Source organism: Lutra lutra, chromosome 6 (genome assembly GCF_902655055.1).
Source record: "Lutra lutra chromosome 6, mLutLut1.2, whole genome shotgun sequence".
In the NCBI taxonomy this organism is placed as follows: Eukaryota; Metazoa; Chordata; class Mammalia; order Carnivora; family Mustelidae; genus Lutra; species Lutra lutra.
The window spans coordinates 36,763,566-36,784,953 of NC_062283.1; the positions used below are offsets into that span (position 1 = coordinate 36,763,566).

Sequence of the window (21,388 nt, forward strand, 5' to 3'; positions counted from 1 at the left end):
TAGATATTTCAATGAATCTCAGGATCAAAAAGGATTATGACTATTCTTCAAAGTTAGTAACATAAAATTAGACAAAATGTCTACTTAAAAGACACCTCTATCCACATTTTAACACTATGACTCAGGGAAATAAATAAAACTTCAGAAATACAGAGGCTGAGTTCTAATTCTGACCCCACTCTGAGGGAGGGCTAGGTGGCCAGTAGGTTAAGCATCTGCCTTAAGCGTCTGCCTTCAGCTCAGGTCATGATCCCGGGGTCCTGGGATCAAGTCCAGGACCCGGCTCCTTGCTCAGCAGGCTGTCTGCTTCTCCCTCTGCCTGCTGCTCCTCCTGCTTGTGCTCTCTCTCACACACACATAAGTAAATAAATAAAATCTTCAAAAAAAAAAAAATCAAACTTCAAGAGTATTTCAATAACCAAAGACAGACTCATTCCAACATAGGAAGGAGTGGTGGTACACATTTGAAATTCAAGGCTTCTTCCCTGTGTGTGTGTGTGTGTGTATGCGCGTGCCTATGGACAGTATCCCCCTCCCCCCCACTCCCCCCACCCGCCACGTATGCTGCACCTCCCAGCATCCGAACACTATGAGAGAATTTATTCCCCTAAGTAGAGGGCTTATTTAATTCTTCTTAAGAATTACACCTAAGGCTCCCAAAAAGTCCCCTCCAGAGGGACTGGTTGGTTGAGTTATATTGGAAAGCATTCCACCTACAGATGAGATTTAAAAGAATCTCTGAAAAAGTGCCTTAGGTCCTGACAGACTGAAAACCTAACGAACTATTTAGATTCATTAATCTTCATTAATCTAAACATTTCCTCCAGTTATTTGTGAAGCGCAGCTATATAAACAAAGCGTTTGTGTGGAAGCTATGTTTAACAGCTGATGAAAAAGTACTTTCGGGTTGCCAGAAGGTCACGAGGAGAGGTTGAGGTCAGCAGCCGCTTCCTGCTCTGAAGGTTATCTGCGCATAGAGATCTGCTCTCGGCAAACAGCGCTCAACCTTCCATCCTCACAAGCGCTTGTGAAACATTTTCAAAATACACGCACCCTAGCCATAGCTAAGAAATTCTGATTATGTAGGTTGCGAGGGGAGCCTGTGTTTTTATGAAGCTCCATAGAAGATTCTGATTATGTACCAGTGGTCGAGAGCCACAGAGGGCAGAAGCTCTGCTCTTAGAAATAACCCCTCCCTCCAGCCCCATTATAGTGGGCCCTATACCCAGAGAGTGGTCTATCTACCAGAAGCATCAGCATCAACTGGGAGCCTGTTAGAAATACATACCCCAAGGCCCCACCCAGGCCTACTACACCAGCATCTTCCTTTAGAGGAGATCCCCACGATTTATATGCACACTGCGATTAAGAACTGGCCTGGGACACGTATCTGCTAGTCTTTCTATTGTAATCATCAGTTGGTACCAACTAAAAATTTTTGCAACCTCTTCTCATTAGGACTAGATAAGAAAATGCATCCAAAAATAGATATGTATGTGGTCACATACAAATAAACCAGCAGTGATGGTGATATACTGTGTTCTTACCAATAGCAGTGATCTGAACTCGTTCACTACCACTCACTGTGTTGGGAGGAAATGAGAAACTCAGAGTTTTCAGGGGAGTTTGTAACTTGTTGTCAGTTAAGTCTAACAAGATGGATTGTGAATATGATTTTTCTATTCCTTCAGCCTGTAGGAAAAAAGGAACACAATTAATATCAATTGACATCATCTCAACTCCTCTGTCTACAGAGAACTTTATGAAAATAATAAGATAAACATCTTGCCTGCTGTGTTCACAGTATGTGTACAATTAGATAAATACCTACTGTTTTTTATTCCTGCTTCAAATCTGTTAATAAATGTTTACTTTCTGTTTAGAGTAAACAAAACATTTCATGAAATGGCAAAGAAGAAGATGAAAAGGTGATGAGAAAAACCCTCTGAGTAAATCCTATTCTTATCCAAAGAGAGACTAAATACCTTGTCCAAAGTCACACTTGACAGAGCTGGGATATGAACCTAGGGCTGTCTCACCCCAGAACACAAGTGCTTATCCACAAGGCTGAGTTGTCTTTTTCTGCCTTCTCGAAAAACAAAAAAAAAAGAAAAAAAAATTCTACCAAGCGCCTAGGTGGCTCAGTTGGTTGGGCAGCCGCCTTCGGCTTGGGTCCTGGGAATGAGTCCTGCATTGGCTCCCTGCTCAGCAGGAAGTTTACTTCTCCCTCTCTGTCTGCCCCTCCTGCCCCACTCATGCTCTGTCTCTCTCTCTCTCTCAATAAATAAAATCGCTAAAAAAAAATTTTATGAAATCTCTTCTAACTGTATTAAGGAATTCCAAAATTCAAAATCTACATATCAACTTGGGGTGATTTAACAGGACTCCAACATAACACAGTTTCTAAATGTAACTGACAGCAAAAGAGATTTGCTATAGGGGCATACCATAAAGCTAAAGAGGTAATTGGCAATTACTTCCAAAACATATTATAAATCCTTAAATACAGGTGAGAAAACAATCACACAATACCAGGAGGGTGGAGGAGATGACCTACTAGATCTTGACAACAAATTTAACCATGAGAAAAACCATCTTCTGTTTCTCTTTCGATTATGTATTTCCATCTCACTTATTTGAGACTTCAAATATTTACCTTGACTAAAATCCTTTGGGTGATGGCATCAGAAGCAGCAGGTGAAATGGCTGTGACTGTGATAGGAATTTCCCCCAGATGTGTGGGTTTGACCGGAAAAAGAACAGTTGCCCCATCCTCACTGGGAACCAGAATGGTCTGCTGGTGTCCTGTGGCATTTATTTCATTTGAAGCCATTAGAATATCAAATTCGTCACTTTTCTCAATGATTACTTTAACCTGGAAGGAAAATTATCAAAGTTTTATATAATAAATGCTCCTCAGGAAAGTGTTGCTTTATTACTACAGTAAAGGTTATTAAATCTGTGAGGCTCAAGATGAGAGGAAAGTGAGACAGATGCAGCCAAGGACAGGACAAGAGGGTTATCAGGGAAAACATCATTTCTCTATGCTCTCCTCCTCCACCTCAAGATATATGGAGAAAGGGCACTCTTCAGTTCCGTTTCTAATATTAAACTCCTACTAACATTAAATTCTGTTATTATCCGAAGACTTTGAGGGGAAGGATGGCCCAGAAAGGTTATTTCATGTTATGGTATTGCCACCAGCCTGGTTTAACTGTGTCATGTTAAGAATTCGGTCCCATTAGAAAAACCTAAGACACACAGGATGAAGTGTTATTACAACCACTGAAAGTCTCTCCTAAAATTATTCCAAGGTGGGCGCCTGGGTGGCTCAGTGGGTTAAGCCTCTGCCTTCGGCTCAGGTCATGATCTCAGGGTCCCAGAATCGAGTCCCACATCGGGCTCTCTGCTTGGCAGAGAGCCTGCTTCCTCCTCTCTCTCTCTCTGCCTGCTTCTCTGCCTACTTGTGATCGCTCTCTGTCAAATAAATAAATAAAATCTTTAAAAAAAAATTATTCCAAGGAAAGAATGACGCAGACATTAGTCCTGAAGCATATGTTGGTTGTAAAATTTAGTAAAGTATGTCAAAGTTGCAAATCTTACCAAGAACAGTATTTATCTAGGACTTACACTTTATGAATTGTTTCCCATTTATTTTCTCATCTGTTTCTCAAAATATCTTCTGTAGGGATAATTACTAGTCCCATTTTGCAGATGAGGAAACTACTATTAACTTATTTTCTGGTAAGTGTTAGAGCAAGACATTGAATCTGGCCTTCTGATTCCAGATCTTTTGCTCTTTACAATGTTACAATTGTTGACTAGGTGGAAAAAGTACAATTTAGAGGCCCCTGGATGGCTCAGTGGGTTAAGTGTCTGACTTTGGCTCAGGTCATGATCCCAGGGTCCAGGTGCTTGTCCTTCTCCCTCTCTCCACCCTGTCCTTCTCCCTCTCTCCACCCCTCCCCCCACTTGTGCTCTGTCTCTCTCTCTCTCTCAAATAAATAAACAAAATCTTAGCCCCCCCAAAAAAATTTTTAAGTACAATTTTAAAGTAACAGTTTATAAACATAGTGCTTAAAGAGATTGTAGCATTTTCATACAATGAGATTAATAATCCCTACTTACTCTGAGGTAATCAGTCACTTGGTTAGTACTACAGGGAGCACAACACCAACAGTGGCCTAATCCTGCCTTCCAGGGAACTGACTAACTAAGGAAACATAAAGCACATGACTCAAAAAACAAAGCCTTGTTTTGAACACACGGTGCTCAGAATCAAATACACTGTATAAACATGGGAACAACACATAACAGAATAGGTGAGGGAAGGCATCCTAGCTTCAAGCCAGGTCTTGAATAAGTTCTTGCCAACCGCAAGAAGCACAGAATGGCAGTGAGAAGAAGCAACACCTTCCACGATGCAGGGAGGACGAGGAAAAAGTACAGGGAGGCAGGAAAGAGAAAGACCTGCCTCAGAGACCTCGAGGAACTTATGCAGCTAAAGCGGAAAACCTGTGCTGGAAATAAAGAGAATGTGTAGACGCTAAGACTCTCCTTTGACATTAATTAAGTAGAAGAAATCACTGAAAAAATATGTATATTTTCAGTCTCTCAGAAATATATAAAAAGCTCAGATTCCCAGACATCCAAACATTAACAACCCAATCCCTGTGTGTTTTTTCTATTCTTTCCTGAAGTGTGAATGATTAACAAAACCTTAAATATATTACCTCAATGGCTTCTTTCAAATAATTGAATATGGTTACTTCCAAAGCAAATTCTTCACCTCTGATTACAGAGTAGGGAAGATTCAAAAATATGAAAAATGGTTGGAAGGCTTGTAGCTGGAAAGAACACAACAAATACATACTTTATTCAAGTCAAAATGCTTCACATTTCATGCAATTAAAAGCAAATCTCACAAAACCTGTGAGCCTATAATTCCACATGGAAATGTCCACTTGCCTATCAATGGAAAACAAACAGCCAACTTATTCCAAGTCAATGTTGATAAATTAATGTGATTTATGTTATTTAACATAATTTAACTAGTTTATTAAGTGCCTACTCGGATCCAGGGACTTTATTTTTTTACCTTTTTATTTTATTTTATTTTCATCATGGTAAACATACTCTTTACTCCCCATTCCCTATTTCCTCCATCCCCCCACCCATCTCCCCTCTGGTTACCACCAGTTTGTTCTATAGTTAAGAAACTACTTCTTGGGGGGGTGCTTTGGGTGGCTCAGTGGGTGAAGCCTCTGCCTTCTGCTCAGGTCATGATCTCAGGGTCCTGGGATCAAGTCCCATGTCGGGCTCTCTGCTCAGCAGGGAGCCTGTTTCCTCCTCTCTCTCTCTGCCTGCCTCTCTGCCTACTTGTGATCTCTCTGTCAAATAAATAAATAAAATATTTTTTTTAAATAATAAATTAAAAAAAAAAGAAACTGCTTCTTGGTTGTCTTTTTTTTCCTTTGCTCATTTGTTTTGTTTCTTACATTCTACATATAAATGAGATCATATGGTATTTGTCTTTCTCTAACTGACTTATTTGACTTAGCGTTATACTCTCTAGCTCTATCCATGCTGTTGCAAATGGCAAGATTTCATTTTTTATGACTGAATAATATTCCATATTTTATTATTTCTATACTATATCTCCTTTATCTATTTATCTATTGGTGGACACTTGGGCTGCTTCCATAGTTTGGCTATTATTGATAGTACTGCAATAAACACTCAGGTGCATGTATCCCTCTGATTTAGTGCTGTTGTATTTTGGGGGTAAATATCCAGTAGTGTGATTTCTTGGATCATAAGGTAGTTCTATTTTTAGTCTTTTGAGGAACCTCCATACTGTTTTCCACAGTGGCTGCAAGAATTTTCATTTCCACCAATGGTGCAAGAGGGTTCCTTTTTCTCCTCATCCTCACCAATACTTGTTGTTTCTTGAGTTTTTTATTTTAGCCATTCTGACAGGTGTGAGGTGGTATCTCACTGTGGTTTTGATTTGCATTTCTGTGATAATGAGAGATGTCGAGCATCTTTTCATGTGTCTGTTGGCCATCTGGATGTCTATTAGGGGAAATATCTGTTCATGTCTTCTGCCCATTTTTTAATTGGATTATTTGGTTTTGGGGTGCAGAGTTTATCAGTTTTTACATATTTTGGATACTAACCCTTTATCAGATATGTCATTTGCAAATCTCTTCTCCCATTCAGTAGGTTGCCTTTTAGTTTTGTTGGTTGTTTCCATCACCATTCACAAACTTTTTATTTTGATGTAGTCCCACTAAAGTTTATAGATACTTTACACAAATTATTTCATTTAATCTTTACAACTCCAATGAGGTAGGTTCTATGTTCATACTTTACAGAAAAGAAATCTGTCCAGAAATCTCTGTAACTAGTACAAGGTCACATCAATAGTAAATGGAGAAGCCAGAAAAGGACCCCAGCATGTCTGATGCCAAAGCCAAGCTTCTCACCTACTATGCTATTATGACTCCAGCCATCTGCTTGAAAAGCCACTTGCCAAATCCAACATCCCTGTTTGAGATTCATGTGGAAAGTCTAGATGATGTTCTGCTTACTACCTTCTGACATATACACGCGCATGTACTTTCTCATTGGTGACCCAATTCTGAGATTGTCGGCCGCCAAATCCTATAGGGAAGCTGAAACGCTACCCCACCTCTGAAAATAAATCTTTATTAGTTTACGCCAATGGTTGCCACTGGCAGCAGTAATTCCCTCTAGAGGTTTACGTAGACAGTTGTGGAACTATCTTAGATTGTCACAATGATTGAAGGGTAGTGGGTGAAAGTCTGTGACGCTCAGGACAGTCCTAGACAATGAAAAAGTGTCCTCCATCCCTCATGATTCTTGAATATCTCTTCAGACATTCCCGTAAAGTACCTGCTTATAATGATCTGAACTTACAACCTATTTCCACCTTATATGTAAACCCAAAGCATTTTTCAATACACACTGAATTTTTCGCAAATACAACTATGTTGTAAATCAACAGAAGACCGCACTTCGTTTTGTTTGTGACTTTACCAAAAGTTGTTCATGGCTTCAAAGACTGACAAGGTTTTTGAGATGCTAAAACAATACATACATATCAAACTTCACTTGCAGCTGTTACACACAGGGTGCTTCTATATGCATGGAGTAAATATTTGAAGATTTATGCCGTCTAGTGCAGCTATGTCTGACCACTTATATAGTGTAATATATATATATTTTTTTACTACACATTACTTTCCTTTAATTTTTCCTTAATATTGCACTTTAGGCATCATATTGATTTTTTTAACTAAGTATATAAGTATACCATATTTCCCATGACTTTCACTCCAGATGGTGAAGGGGAAAACAAAGTATCTGTTATAAAAAGGGGACTTTCGTTATGACAGAGGTAAGAGCTACTGGTCTAAGACCAGACATGCTCATAAAATTCTTCTTGCCAGGAACTGGTTTAGGAAGTAACATGTGATGCAGTTTGACCAGAAATGGGAAGATGTGCTATGGCACATCTCGAGAAGGTCTGCCCATCCTCTGCAGAGGGAATACACAGAAACTACCTCTCTTCTGGCCTTTGGAAATAGCTGAGTTCAGTCAATAATGAAGTTTTATCCAAATCTTAATATGGACGTAGCACATTTAGGAGTTTAATACAGCTCACATTCTAAAGTATAAAACTAACGAAAAACAAAAAGGAAAAGCTAAGGAATCGCTAGATACTATCAACATCATACGGAATCATTTTTGAAAATTCATTGAAGAGTTGACACTTTCTTTGCTTTGGGTGCTTTAACATTTGCAAATAAGTCTTTAATACACTACCTCCACTGGAGAACTTGTTAGTCCAAGACCTAAATCTTCAGAGATCACGAAAGCAGTGGCCACCCAAGAAGTGATAGAATCAGGCACAGTAACCTCAAATTCTTGGTAAATCCTAGAACTGAAGTCAAGATAAAAATAAAAATCACTTGTGTAAGACTGAGGATTCCCAGACCTGTACCCCTGAAGCAAATAATACATTATATGTCAATAAAATTTTTAAAACTAAACTAAACTAAATAAATAAATAAAAATCACAATACCAAGGACTGACATATTTCAAAAAAAAGTCAACATAACCTAAACCACATTTAGAAGTTTTAATTTTCCAAATTATTTACATATCTAAATTTTTTAAGTAACCATGAAAGAGTAGATCCTAAATTCTTAGGAATAGTTCAGTTAATAAGGCCATAACATTGCATCCTGACCCAGAATCCACTAAGAACTTTCTACAATGTTTATACCTTCAGAATGACCATAATTTTCATAAATGTTGTATAGACAATAAATATCTATTTTCTAATTTAACTCAATTTATTTGTCAATTTGCATAGAAGTTTCCCTCTGTATCTCAGTCAGTGCTTTTTTTTTTTTTTTTAGGTTTGACTTGTGTCTTATTTCAAGTTTCCATAAATGGCTGACCATAAAATATGTGAAGATTTCATGACTCATCTGCTCAGTCATCAGGCCAGAAAGCTCAGGGTTGGTCAACTGAGCTGAATCCTCCCACCACCTGTGCTCCTTCTTCCTGTGGCTTATGGGGGTGTTTGACAAAGAGCCACAAGGTAAAGAGTAATTACAAGTGCTTCCCACCCTAAGGCAATAAGCATACTCTCAGCAATTTTCTCAAATAAGTACCATGAAACTTGAAGGAAGTTAAAAACACCCTTCATTAGAAGATGGTCTATCTTCTTAATGATACTCTCACTGCCCCAATTTGCCTGTGGCTTTCTTAAACAATACATTTAAATATAATAAAGATTCTAGGGGCGCCTGGGTGGCTCAGTGGGTTAAGCCGCTGCCTTCGGCTCAGGTCATGATCTCAGGGTCCTGGGATCGAGTCCCACATCGGGCTCTCTGCTCGGCAGGAAGCCTGCTTCCCTCTCTCTCTCTCTCTCTGCCTTCCTCTCCGCCTACTTGTGATCTCTCTCTGTCAAATAAATAAATAAAATCTTAAAAAAAAAAAAAAATAAAAAATAAAGATTCTAAAATAAAAACCTCTTGGTCTATTTAGTTGTTCATCACAATACATTTGTACTCAAACATTAATTAGAAAGAACACAAAATTTATTTAAAATGAACACTAAACAAAAGAGGTATGAGCAAAGGAGATTATAAATCTTTACCCCATGTTGGTGTCTAGCCAAATCCACGTCTCTGGAAAATGCTTTCTGATACGTGGGTTGCTAACCGAAGAGAAGTCATGAAAATCTACCAAGTATCCTTCAGTTTCCTCCGCAAACCTCTCAAGAAATTCAACACTGTCATCTAAAAATCAATATTGACAACTGTTGGCGAAAAAGTCACTGTAGCAGATGATTATAAACAGTCCACAGGACCGCAACACCTCTCAGCTGAATGGGACTTTAGAGTTCATCTTATTCAACCTTCTCATTTTACAGATAAGACACCTGAGACCCACTGAAGTCAAGTGACTTACTCAGGGCTCTGAGGCCAGTTACAGCAGCTCAAAAACTTAAAAAAAAAAAAAGGAAAATGTTCCCTGCCTGTACAACCAATACCTGAAAAACTACTTACAGTTGCTAAAAAACAAGTTAAATCACATTTTTAAAGTTCCCTCCAATTTTTCTCTTCTCTTTTTAGTTCCCTAGTGATCATTACCATTGGTTATACCAGCCCCAAGATGCTACAATCATCTAGTTTACTAGCTTAAAAATAAAGTCATGTTGCCTGGCAAACTGACACATTTCCAGAAAAGTCAATATAATCTTTTTTTTTTTTTTAAAGAGCAGTTTTCTTTTTTTTTTTTTTAAGATTTTTATTTATTTATTTGACAGAGAGAAATCACAAGTAGGCAGAGAGGCAGGCAGAGAGAGAGGAGGAAGCAGGCTCCCTGCTGAGCAGAAAGCCCGATGTGGGGCTTGAACCCAGGACCTGGGATCATGACCTGAGCCGAAGGCAGCGGCTTAACCCACTGAGCCACCCAGGCGCCCCAAAGTCAATATAATCTAAACCATTTTTGGAAGAGTTTTCATTTTCCAAATTGTTTACATAACTATTTTGTTAAAGTAACCATGAAACAGTAGATCCCAAATTCTCAAGGAAAGGTAATCTAACAAGGCGGTAACACTGCATCCTGACCCATATTCCACCAAAAGCTTTCTTTCTATTTCTATCACCTACTTCTATTTTTTTTTCAACTTTTCTGTAAGTTTAAAACGATTTCAAAATAAAATGCAAAATACGGGCACCTGAGTGGCTCAGTCATTTAAGCATCTGCCTTCAGCTCAGATCATGATGCCCGGGTAGTGGGATAGAGCCCCGCATCGGACTCCCTGTTCAGCAGAGAGCCTGCTTGTCCCTCTCCCTCTGCTCCTCCCCACTGCTCATCATGCTCTCTCTTTCTCCCTCTCTCAAATAAATAAAATCTTTTTTTTTTAATTTTATTTATTTATTTGACAGAGATCACAAGTAGACAGAGAGGCAGGCAGAGAGAGAGAGAGGGAAGCAGGCTCCCCGCTGAGCAGAGAGCCCGATGCGGGGCTCGATCCCAGGACCCTGAGATCACGACCTGAGCCGAAGGCAGCGGCTTAACCCACTGAGCCACCCAGGCGCCCCTCAAATAAATAAAATCTTAAGAAAATAAAACAAAATGCAAAATATTCAATAAATTAAAGGGAGCAAAGGAATATACAAGGTAGAAGGATAAGCATTTCAATTCTAAAAGTAGAGCAGTGTTTCAGTAATAAAATGGCCTTGAGTAACTACTGACAGCCATCGTGGTGACTGCAAGACAGTACACATTAGATGGATCGACCAAACAGACAGTCAAATCCCCAGGATGACAATAAGAGTAAGACTTTAAATCTCTTGTGAGAATCTTCAATGTACACAGAAGGAAAGGGAAAGTAGGGGACCTAAATGTTGACTGAAGGAACTATAATGGAAATTTTTTTTTAAAGATTTTATTTATTTATTTGACAGACAGAGATCACAAGTAGGCAGAGAGGCAGGCAGAGAGAAAGGAGGAAGCAGGCTCCCCGCTGAGTAGAGAGCCCGATGCGGGGCTCGATCCCAGGACCCCGGGACCACGACCCGAACCGAAGGCAGCGGCCCTAACCCACTGAGCCATCCAGGCGCCCCTATAATGGAAATTTTTGAGCTTCAAATGATAAATGGCTCTTAACTGAGGGTTGCTGAGCAGTGACCCTAAAGTACTCAAGAGAACACCGAACACTAGGGACTTAGGAAACTTGATCCAGAAGAGAAGCAGAAAAATTAATGTCAGTCACTTGAGAAGGTTTCTAAGGACACAGTATCCTAGTAAGAGTATCAGGTTTCTTCTGTTATGTTGGGGGGGAGGTGGAAAGGTAGAAGAAAGTTCTCAGGGAAAGGTAAAGGATACAATAAGTATAACTAACAACAGAATGAGTATTACAGTGGAAATCAGGATTTCATAAGATGAACAAAGATAAGTAAAAGAGGATACTGGCAAAGAGAGAATGGAAAAACATTGCTTAGAAGATGTCCAGGATGGATGATTATAGGAAGAAAGTAACTGCACCATATTGTCTTTAATACACAGAGATCATAATGACTTCATAAAAATTTAAAGCTGTAAAATTATCTTTTTAGCTTCAACACAGAGGCTCGGGTATCCAGTGGTGTTGAAAACCAACCCAAAGCTGGACAGCCTGGGGTCAGTATGGAGTAACTGAGAACAACTGACAGGCATAGGGAACTCAGGGATAGAAACTGTGACATTAGCATGAGGTTTCCTGAAAGAAAAGAGAACAACTTCTAGAGTTAACCATTCTCATTTATGCACAGTTTGCAATACAAACTGGAAGCAGTGGATCTTCCAATATGTCCAAAAATATAACCATCTCAAAGAACGACAGAGAGAAAATAGCAAGCATTCATTTCAAAAATCTAGATATAAGCCCAGACAAACATTCCATGTCACGGCTCAGATGAACATTAAACGCCAAAGACTTTAGGGTAAGAGAACAGAAAATGAAAATCATGATATCCATGTCCAACCAGAATGTATTCATACCTATGTGAATAATTTTAAATACCTGGGATGAAAGACTTAAATGCTTAAAAGCACACTGCCAGGTTTTACTTACAAACACCATCAATGTAATCCTTCAAAAGTTTTGCATCCGTCAATACCCAGAGGCCACATTCCTAGAAAGAACAAGTTTAATTTTCTTTAAAAATAAAAGTTTAAATGCTCTGTAAAATGTCCCAGCAGTCTCCCATACTCTTAATTCACTCTTGTGCATTCATTTTTATGCACATGTGAAAGGGTTTTTTTACTCTATCTCATTTTTGAGAATTTACATATGTACATGAGCATTCTCTCTTCCTTTCCGTACACAGAAAACACACACACACACGCACGCACTTTTTCCATTTGCTTTTAAAATTGGAAGGATGATTATCTTTCCATTTCAGATTACACTTATATAACACTCCACTTCAGCAACACATTTAAGAAAAGGTTAACATTTCATAATTCAGATAATTAATTCTGAAAGTGTTTGCAATAGTAAAAGATATTAATATCTTTTCAAAGTCTGTAACAAATTAAACATACCTGAAAAACTGCAAAAGAATTCATGAACATGCCTAAATAATAGCCAGTGTTATAAAGTTCCAGCTCATGGACCACCTAAGGAGAAGATAAAATACATGCAATGAACTGAATCACAGCAACCTGTTCTGCCCTCTGTCATATTTCTTGTATATTGCTTAGACAACACACAGCCTACAAGCTTAAATGAAAATGACATAAATGGAGGAATATAGAATACTTGAATGCCTTGTTCATGATTCAGTCAGCTAAAAATACATTTCCTCTCTTAACTTATTTTTACTCTGTTCAGTGATAGAGTTCCTAAGAGGTGTATGCTGAGGGGCACTCGGGTCATTCAGTTGGTCAAGCAGCCGAGTCTTGATTTCAGCTCAGGTCACAGTCTCATGGTCCTGGGATCAAGCCATGTACCAGGCTCTGCACTTACCTGGGAATCTGCTTGTGGATTCTCTCTCTCCCTCTACCTTTGTCCTTCCTCCTGCTGGTTTTCTCTCTCTCTCTCTCTCTCTCTCTCTCTCTCAAATAAATAAATAAATAAATAGGCACATCTGGGAGATGGAGAGGAGAAGGGAGTTGAGGGAAATTGGAAGGGGAGGTGAACCATGAGAGACTATGGACTCTGAAAAACGATCTGAGAAGGGGTGGGGGGTGGGAGGTTGGGGGCACCAGGTGGTGGGTATTGTAGAGGGCACAGATTGCATGGAGCACTGGGTGTGGTGCAAAAATAATGAATACTGTTATGCTGAAAAAATAAAAAAAAAAAATTTAAATTAAAAAAAAAAAAAAATAGGCACATCTGGGTGGCTCAGTCGGTTAAGTGTCTGCCTTCAGCTCAGGTCATGATCTCAGAGTCCTCAGATCAAGCCCCAGGTCTGGCTCCCTGCTAAGTGCGGTGTCTGCTTCTCCTTTCCCTCTGCTGCTGCCCCCTGCTTATGTTCTCTTTCTCAAATAAACAAATTAAATCTTCTTTAAAATAAAGAGATAAAATAAAATAAAATAAACCTTTAAAAAAAAAGAAGTGTATGCTTAAGTTTTGCCCAGGAAGAACTTAAATGTCACCAGTTGACTAAACCAACACATAGGGGTCAGCATTGAAAACAACGCATACTTTTGGCAGATAAATGGGTTAAATTTCATGGATAATATAAGTTCTGCAAAATGTCACTTAACTATATTTTTTAAAATAACAAAAAGAGGCAATTCACAAAAAAGAAATAAAAATTATTAATAAGCAGAAAAAATATTCAATCTCATTGATAATCAAAATAATGCAAATTACAACATCAATGAGATAGCTTTTTCAATACCGAGATATTTGCATTATCACATTAGCAATGTTATTTTTTTAAGAACAGCACTCCTTGCTAGCAAGAGTGAGTAAAATAGATTAAAAGAGTGAGTAAAGTTGGCAGCTTCTAAAAACGCTAAACATAGGGGTGCCTGGGTGGCTCGGTCATTAAGCATCTGCCTTCACTAGGATCATGATCCCAGGGTCCTGGAATGAAGCCCTGCATCAGGCTCTCTGCTCTGCAGGAAGCCTGCTTCTCCTTCTTCCGCTCCCCCTGCTTGTGTTCCCTCTCTCACTCTCTCTCTCTGTCAAACAAGTACATAAAATCTTTAATAAATAAATAAATAAATAAGCTAAACACAGATTAGAATATAACCTGGCAACTCCATTCCCATATATATACTGAAAAGAATAGGGACCCAAAGAGTCTAACATGTCAACAGTCCATTGCAGCATCAGTCACAATAGCCAAAAGACAGCACGTTAACGTCTATCAACAGAAGAACGGATACACAAAATGTGGTAGACACATGCAATTGTATATTATGCAGCCATAAAAAGAAATAAAGTTCTGACAGGTGCTACTACATGGATGAACCCTGAAAACCTTAAGCTAAGTGAAAGAAGACAGACACAGAAGGACAAATTTTATATTATTCCACTTACATGAAATATCTAGACTAGGCAAATTCATAAAGACGGAAGTAGATTAGAGGCTGCTTGGCGGGGGTGAGGAAAGGGATTGAAATGGAGGATTATCACTCCATGGTTACAGACTCTCCGGAGTGATGAACAAGTTTGGGAAACAGATAGTGATGATGCTTGTACAACATTATAAAAGTAATTCACACCAACTGAATTGTCTTTTTTTAAACAGTTAAAATGGCAAATTTTATGTTATCTATATTTCACCACAATAAAAAATTAAGATATGATACCCTTTTTGGTAACTATTCCAATACATCTCCTTCATTTACATTAGCATTAACCAGACAACTTAAGACAAAGGCGGGAATAAAAATCATGAAAGAGTCTAAGTCCAAGTTTAAAAAACACACCCCGTTTAAAATGAAACATGTGCATCCAGTGTTTCTGCCATGCTAAGCACCATCACTGCTACATCCATTGTAACCAAACATGGTGCCGGAAGAGGCACCAAGAAGAAAACAAGTGAATGAGAAAACAGGAAATGTCAGATTATCTCAAGAAGTTGGCAAACAGGCAATGGACCCAGAACCAGACATAATGGAGAGAGAAGGTTTTAGTCCCATGACTCAAAACTCTGCTACAGAACACAAATGCATGCAGGATCACCTTCTGCTGACACACCGGCATGATTCAGTGGAATTATCTAGAAAGAAGCAACTACCTCCAAAAGAGAGTCTCCTTTTCTCAGTGACTCAACAAAAAGGCATTGCCAAAGCTGCAGCAAAGGCTGGTGTCTGAAAATTATTTCTGGAAGGTCTAGCACACTTAAATTTTCCCAAGGTGTTCAAGAGTCTCTCAGCACCACTTATAAATTTAACAAGAACAAAAGAAACCAAAATGGCCTGTCACTACAAGATTCTGACGCCCTCCCCCAGAGCCAACTCCGGACAAACAATAAAAGCAAGTAGGAAACTCGGATAAGTGGGATGAGAAGACCCTGGGAAGAGTGAAGGATATCTTGAATTGGTGTGTTGGGAGGAACTGGGTGACAGAAAGTGTTAGAGGCAGACAGTCTGGGGAAAAGGTTCTGCTCTGACTTCTTTCCAGTGGGTAGCCTCAGGACAATCATTCCCTGCATTTTCACTGCCCAAATCAGTAGCCTCAGCAGCAGCCTACACTTCCTGTTGCAAGGTGTCAGGAAGATAAGTCAGCTCCTCTGCCCTTCTGGTGTGAAAAACAGGAGAACCAGCAGACAGACCCATGGCCCCAAGCATTCTCTTCCTCTTGTCCTCCAAACTCTCAGGGCTGCTGAATCATAATCTCAAGAGATTTGTCTCTTCTTGGTGATGCTTTTCCCTAAGAGCTTTAAAGTGAAACACTGAATGAAACCCAACATCACACAGGGAGGATCAAAAGTAGTTTTCTAGTCCCTGGAGCTTAACCCCATTCTCTCTTTAAACTCACAAAACACACAGATTGGAATGGGGCATTGAGCCTTCCTCAACAAGACATTATCAGAGTAGCTGCCAACCCAACTACATCCAAAGAGTATGACTTCCATAACAGACATCCAAATAGACAACACATAACATGTGAAGCAAAATACTGAAAAGTCCAGTTCAAGAATTTAAAATAAACATGGTAAATATACATAAGGAGATAAGGAAAAATATGGATGATATAAAACAAGAACAAAAGATAAGAACCAAATGAAAATAATAGATATTAAAAACATAATAGCTGACATAAAGAACCCAATATAAGAAATCAAAGTAGGATAGATACAACTGAAAAATGACCAGTGAGCAGAGTCACCTGAGGGGCTCTCTCAAGAAACACAGAAAAGACAAAGAGATAGAGAACATAAAACAGAAAACTAGGAGATATGGAGAAAGAAAATAGATATGCCAATCTCTGAATAATGAGAGTCTCAGAAGAAAAGAAAAAATTTAAATAGAGAAGAGGAAATATATGAAAAAGTAACAGATGTAAATTTCCAGAATTAAAAAATGAAGGAAGGGGGCACCTGGGCGGCTCAGTGGTTAAGCCTCTGCCTTCCGCTCAGGTCATGATCCCAGGGTCCTGGGATCGAGCCCCGCATCGGGCTCCCTGCTTAGCAGGATGCCTGCTTCCCCCTCTCCACTCCCCCTGCTTGTGTTCCCTCTTTCACTGTCTGTCAAATAAATAAAAAAAAATTTTTTTTTTTTTAAATGAAGGAAGACCATAGATCAAAAGGGCAATCAATAATGACACAGAATTACAATCCCTCACAAAAGCAACATGGTCTGGCCGGGGTTGGAGAAGAAGATGGTAACAGGTGAAAGACAAAAGGTATATGCAAGAAAATGAGAGGATACGAAAATGCTTGTTCTGTTAGATAAAGATACAAATATTGATAGCTGTAAGAAATCAACATGATAAATAAATATGCATGGTTCATGAATTAAGGGCATGTATCATAAGAACAAAAACAGAATGTAAAACTTCAAAACCAGAAGAACAAAATTTTATCTAATCCATGGAAAGAAGAAAAATGAAAAGATGAAAAGAGAGGGGAAAAAAGAAAGTAATCACATTTAAAAGTATGAAATAAAGTAGAAATAAATCCTAATTAGAATAAGAATTACCACACTTGTAAATGGGTTAAATAAGCTTATTAAAAGACATGGACTACCAGACATTAAAAAACAAAAGCAAGGGGCGCCTGGTTGGCTCAGTCAGTTAGGTGTCTGTCTTTCGCTCATGTCATTATCTCAGGGTCCTGGGATTGAGCACTGCATCGGGCTCCCTGTTCCATGGGAAGCCTGCTTCTCTCTCTCCCATTCCCCCTGCTGTGTTCCCTCTCTTGCTGTGTCTATTTCTGTCAAATAAATAAATAAAATATTTTTTAAAAAATAAATAAATAAATAAATAAAATTGATTTTTAAAAAGTATCTTTATAGACTGAAAATTATATATAATTTTTATCAAGTGGATTAATTTACAACAAAATGATCAAGTTAGCCTAAACATTTATATCTTTCTTCCTATATGTACTTAATCAATTAATGGACATAGGTTATACAATCTAGATTTCAACTGACAATGGCACAAAAGGATATATCAAGAACTTACAAATGAACATGAAATGATTAATGAATAGGGAATTAATTTATGCAACACTAGATGTTCCCATATTTCTTGATTTATAAGTTTTCTGTAGATTAACATGATTTCACTCCCTCAATATACTACAAATTCCAGATTCAATAAGACTATACTTATATATGACACTTAGGTATAACCCAAAGAAAAAGTATTTCAAAATTATCTAAAGTTCTCTTCTCCAATGTCATCCACAATTACACAAGTCAATTTCCTAGTACTTTCTCGAGAGTCTTAAATTCAAATACAGTATGAAAATAAGGGAAAACTTCAGCATCTCTCATGTAAAACAGCAAAGACTCTTCACCATATGAAGCCTCTTTCCAACATAACAACCAGAATCCAAATCCTTTTTATTTGGAAACTTTACTGATTACTGACTTAAGAGGAACTAATGAAATTTCCTTTAGATATTTGAACTAATGCAATAGGTTTCCTTTTTGCTCTTTTAACATGTATTTTGTAAGGAAAAAATAGCTAAACTCACATTTTCCATTGTAATATCATTTGAGACATTCATCAGATTCACACTTTTGTCAACGGCTACAATCCCAACTGTCGAGTCTGGCTGTGTCACGGAGATCCTAAGAGAGACTCTCTCAGATGGTTCAGCCTGAGTTTTACTCCAAAATAGCTTTATCTAAGAAAGGGAGAAAAGAGGAATGATTTATTTGACTTTTTAAAAATCATTACTTACATGTCTTACCAACTCAAAATCTAGCAAAGATTCTACATTTGCCTTGACTCAGGGATAATTCTAAAACCATACATCAGCCTTCTGCAGGGAAAGAAAATTTTTTTAAAATTTATTCATGATGTTTACAAGTCATAGGACCTCCCACAGTGCATAAATCTGCTTTATCTTTCCCTTCTCTACCTCCCCTCTTCCCTTTCTCCATCCCACACCCTCAGCCCCCAGCCAATGCTAAAGAGAAAGCAGCAGTGTCTGGGACACCTGGGGAAGGCCAGTATCCTGGAGGAGGAACAGGGAAGAGGAAAGAAACCAGAGATGTTCACATGCTGGTAACCTGAACTTAGAAGTGAGTCAAGGGAGAGCTCCCCTGGGACTCAAAGAATGGCCTGGGCTAGGGGCTGGGGGCAGGGAGGGGCATTTTTTCCAAGTGAGGAGATGATCAGAGCAAACACTAGTCAGGCCCAGTGCTCTGTCTCTCCCTGGTCGCCTGAACTTTCTCTGTTCACTGCATTCATCAAAGCATGGTCCTAGCCAGTACTTCCTAAAGGGTCTCAGTCATCTCAACATGGTGAAACTGAATGTCTTTGTCATGAGGCCCCCTCCTACTGGGAATGTTCATCTTGTCTAGCTCTACTTCAGTAGGCCATAGTGCTGTGACTGTACCTCCTAACCAAGATGGCCTTCATGTTCCCCTCAGCTTGACGAAACACCAGATGGGATCCTTCCTGACCAAAAGACCCTGATACTCCCTTTTCTTACAGCATTTACTTTAGAAAACTTGAGATTGTAAATTGTTTCTCTGCCCCCTTTGAAATGTAAGTCTTCTCCCAGGCTCTTGACAGTTTTACAACCCAGGACTGTCTTTTCCAAGGACCTGGGGACCTATCCTTTGAAATGTAATCACATTGTAATCACAAATGTAATCAGAGTTCCCAATGGATCTTCCTGTCTCTGTGGAGGACAGGAGCCTAACTTATACATTGCAAGTCAGCAAACACAGATGGCCCAATCACATTGACCAATCTCCCTTCAGTGTCCTCCAGTATTTTTCCACAGCCCATCCTTTGCTTAAAACTCTCCTGCCTTCCGTTTCAGTGAAGTTGAGCTCAATTTCTCTCCCCCACTGCAATAGTCTTAAATAAAGACTTTCACCTTCCACATCCCATCTATTTATTCCACAATCATTATTGAACCTCAAAAAGACTCACTAATTTTCTCTTGCTTAAATATAGCCTCTTCAAATTTGTAGTTTCTTCATGAGTAATGTAATAAAAATTACATAAAAAGTAAAGAAAGAGCGGTGCCTGACTGGCTCAGTCAGTAGAACAAACGACTCTTGATCTCAGGGTTGTAAGTTCAAGCCCCACATTGGGTGTAGAGATTACTTAAAAAAAAAAAAAAATAGAGAGATGTTTTGGTGGCTCAGTCGGTTAAGTGTTCGCCTTCAGCTCAGATCCTGGTGTCCCAGGATCGAACCCCACATCGGGCTTCCTGCTCAGCAGGGACCCTGCTTCTCCCTCTGCCTGCCGTTCCCCACTGCTTGTGCTCACGCTCTCACTCTCTCTCTCTCTCACTCTGAAAAATAAATAAAATATTTTTTTTAATGTAGAGAAAGATATATCTTCACAAATATAGCTAAAGCTATACTTCTTATCTTTCATAGCTAAGAAATTTCTTGGAATTGTGCTATTTATACACTCTGCTTCCTCAAAGCCAATGACCTCTTACACTGTAACTTTTTTTAATACTTGCCCTCACCATCAAAGATGTACATCTCCTTAGTTAAGCCTGACTCCTGCTTTAAAACTCATCTTCGTCAGGGGATTAATGGAATTGGTAGAAGTCAAAATCTGTGCTCTAAAAACAACAGAATATAGCACTGTCTTTGAAAAAACTCTTCATAAAATGAAAAATAGATGCTTATATTCTATCTTGACAATCAAAGTTTGTTAACTAACCATCACTGACAAAATGCATGGATGACTTTGCAGCCTTTCAGAATTTTAACAATTTAAGCAAACAGAAATGCTATCAAAGGAATGGTACTCTGCAAATCAATATTTCTTTTTTTTTTTTTTTAAAGATTTTATTTATTTATTTGACAGAGAGAGATCACAAGCAGGCAGAGAGGCAGGTAGAGAGAGAGGAGGAAGCAGGCTCCCTGCTGAGCAGAGAGCCCGATGTGGGGCTCGATCCCAGGACCCTGAGATCATGACCTGAGCCAAAGGCAGCGGCTTAACCCACTGAGCCACCCAGGTGCCCCTGCAAATCAATATTTCTAAACAATGGTTATTTTGTTTAAAATGAACTGGAAAGGCAGCAACTTTCGGTGAGAACAATGGCTTATTTTAGTACACGTGACATGACTCAATTCCACAATGCACTCTTGCAACCAGGTTACTTTTCAAAGTTGGGGCTCAAGGGGGGTTTCCTACACAAGCTATACATCTTAAGCTATAAAAATCCCTTGTGCTTTTGGAGAACAAACTCCACACCGATCTCCACATGCAAGGTAGCCAGGCTTACTGCAGATCTGTCCTGGGTGAGTTTCCAGGCCAATGAAATGGATAAACCAAATCCGGGCTCCACTTCCACATATCACTGCTGACAGCCTCCCACCCTCCCACCCCTTCATTTCACTCTCACGCCAATATCAGCACCACACAAATTCTATAATCGCCGCTGGAATTCCATGCCACAGCAATGTCAACTCCACCATCAGAGAAATCCTGAAACAGCCTCATGGAATTCAGTCAAAGTCTTTTTTTTTTTTTTTTTTTAAATTCAGTCAAAGTCTTAAAGCCAAGAATCGTAACTTAAAATAAGACCTACACTACCCAATAATTCCACATGTGAAAATATACATGTAACAATATGAAAAGATTCAACCATTGTTCTGGAAATGAATATCAAGAATATTCAATTTATCAATTGAATAATTGATTCAATTTTGAATCAATTTTTTTAGTGATACTTTTCT

The 21,388-nt window shown here is 38.9% G+C and overlaps 1 protein-coding gene across 1 annotated transcript in view; it reads right to left on the minus strand.

Annotated features, from left to right (window-relative positions):
* The window catches only part of CD109 (CD109 molecule), a 140,263-nt gene that overhangs the window by 40,495 nt on the left and 78,380 nt on the right, over positions 1-21,388 (minus strand). The window contains exons 15-22 of the mRNA XM_047734242.1: positions 18,202-18,354; positions 12,638-12,712; positions 12,165-12,225; positions 9,198-9,339; positions 7,852-7,969; positions 4,734-4,847; positions 2,657-2,875; positions 1,548-1,692 (exon numbers count right to left, since the gene is read on the minus strand). Of these exons, the coding sequence (XP_047590198.1) occupies positions 1,548-1,692; positions 2,657-2,875; positions 4,734-4,847; positions 7,852-7,969; positions 9,198-9,339; positions 12,165-12,225; positions 12,638-12,712; positions 18,202-18,354 (1,027 nt within the window). The remainder of the gene's footprint in view (positions 1-1,547; positions 1,693-2,656; positions 2,876-4,733; positions 4,848-7,851; positions 7,970-9,197; positions 9,340-12,164; positions 12,226-12,637; positions 12,713-18,201; positions 18,355-21,388) is intronic.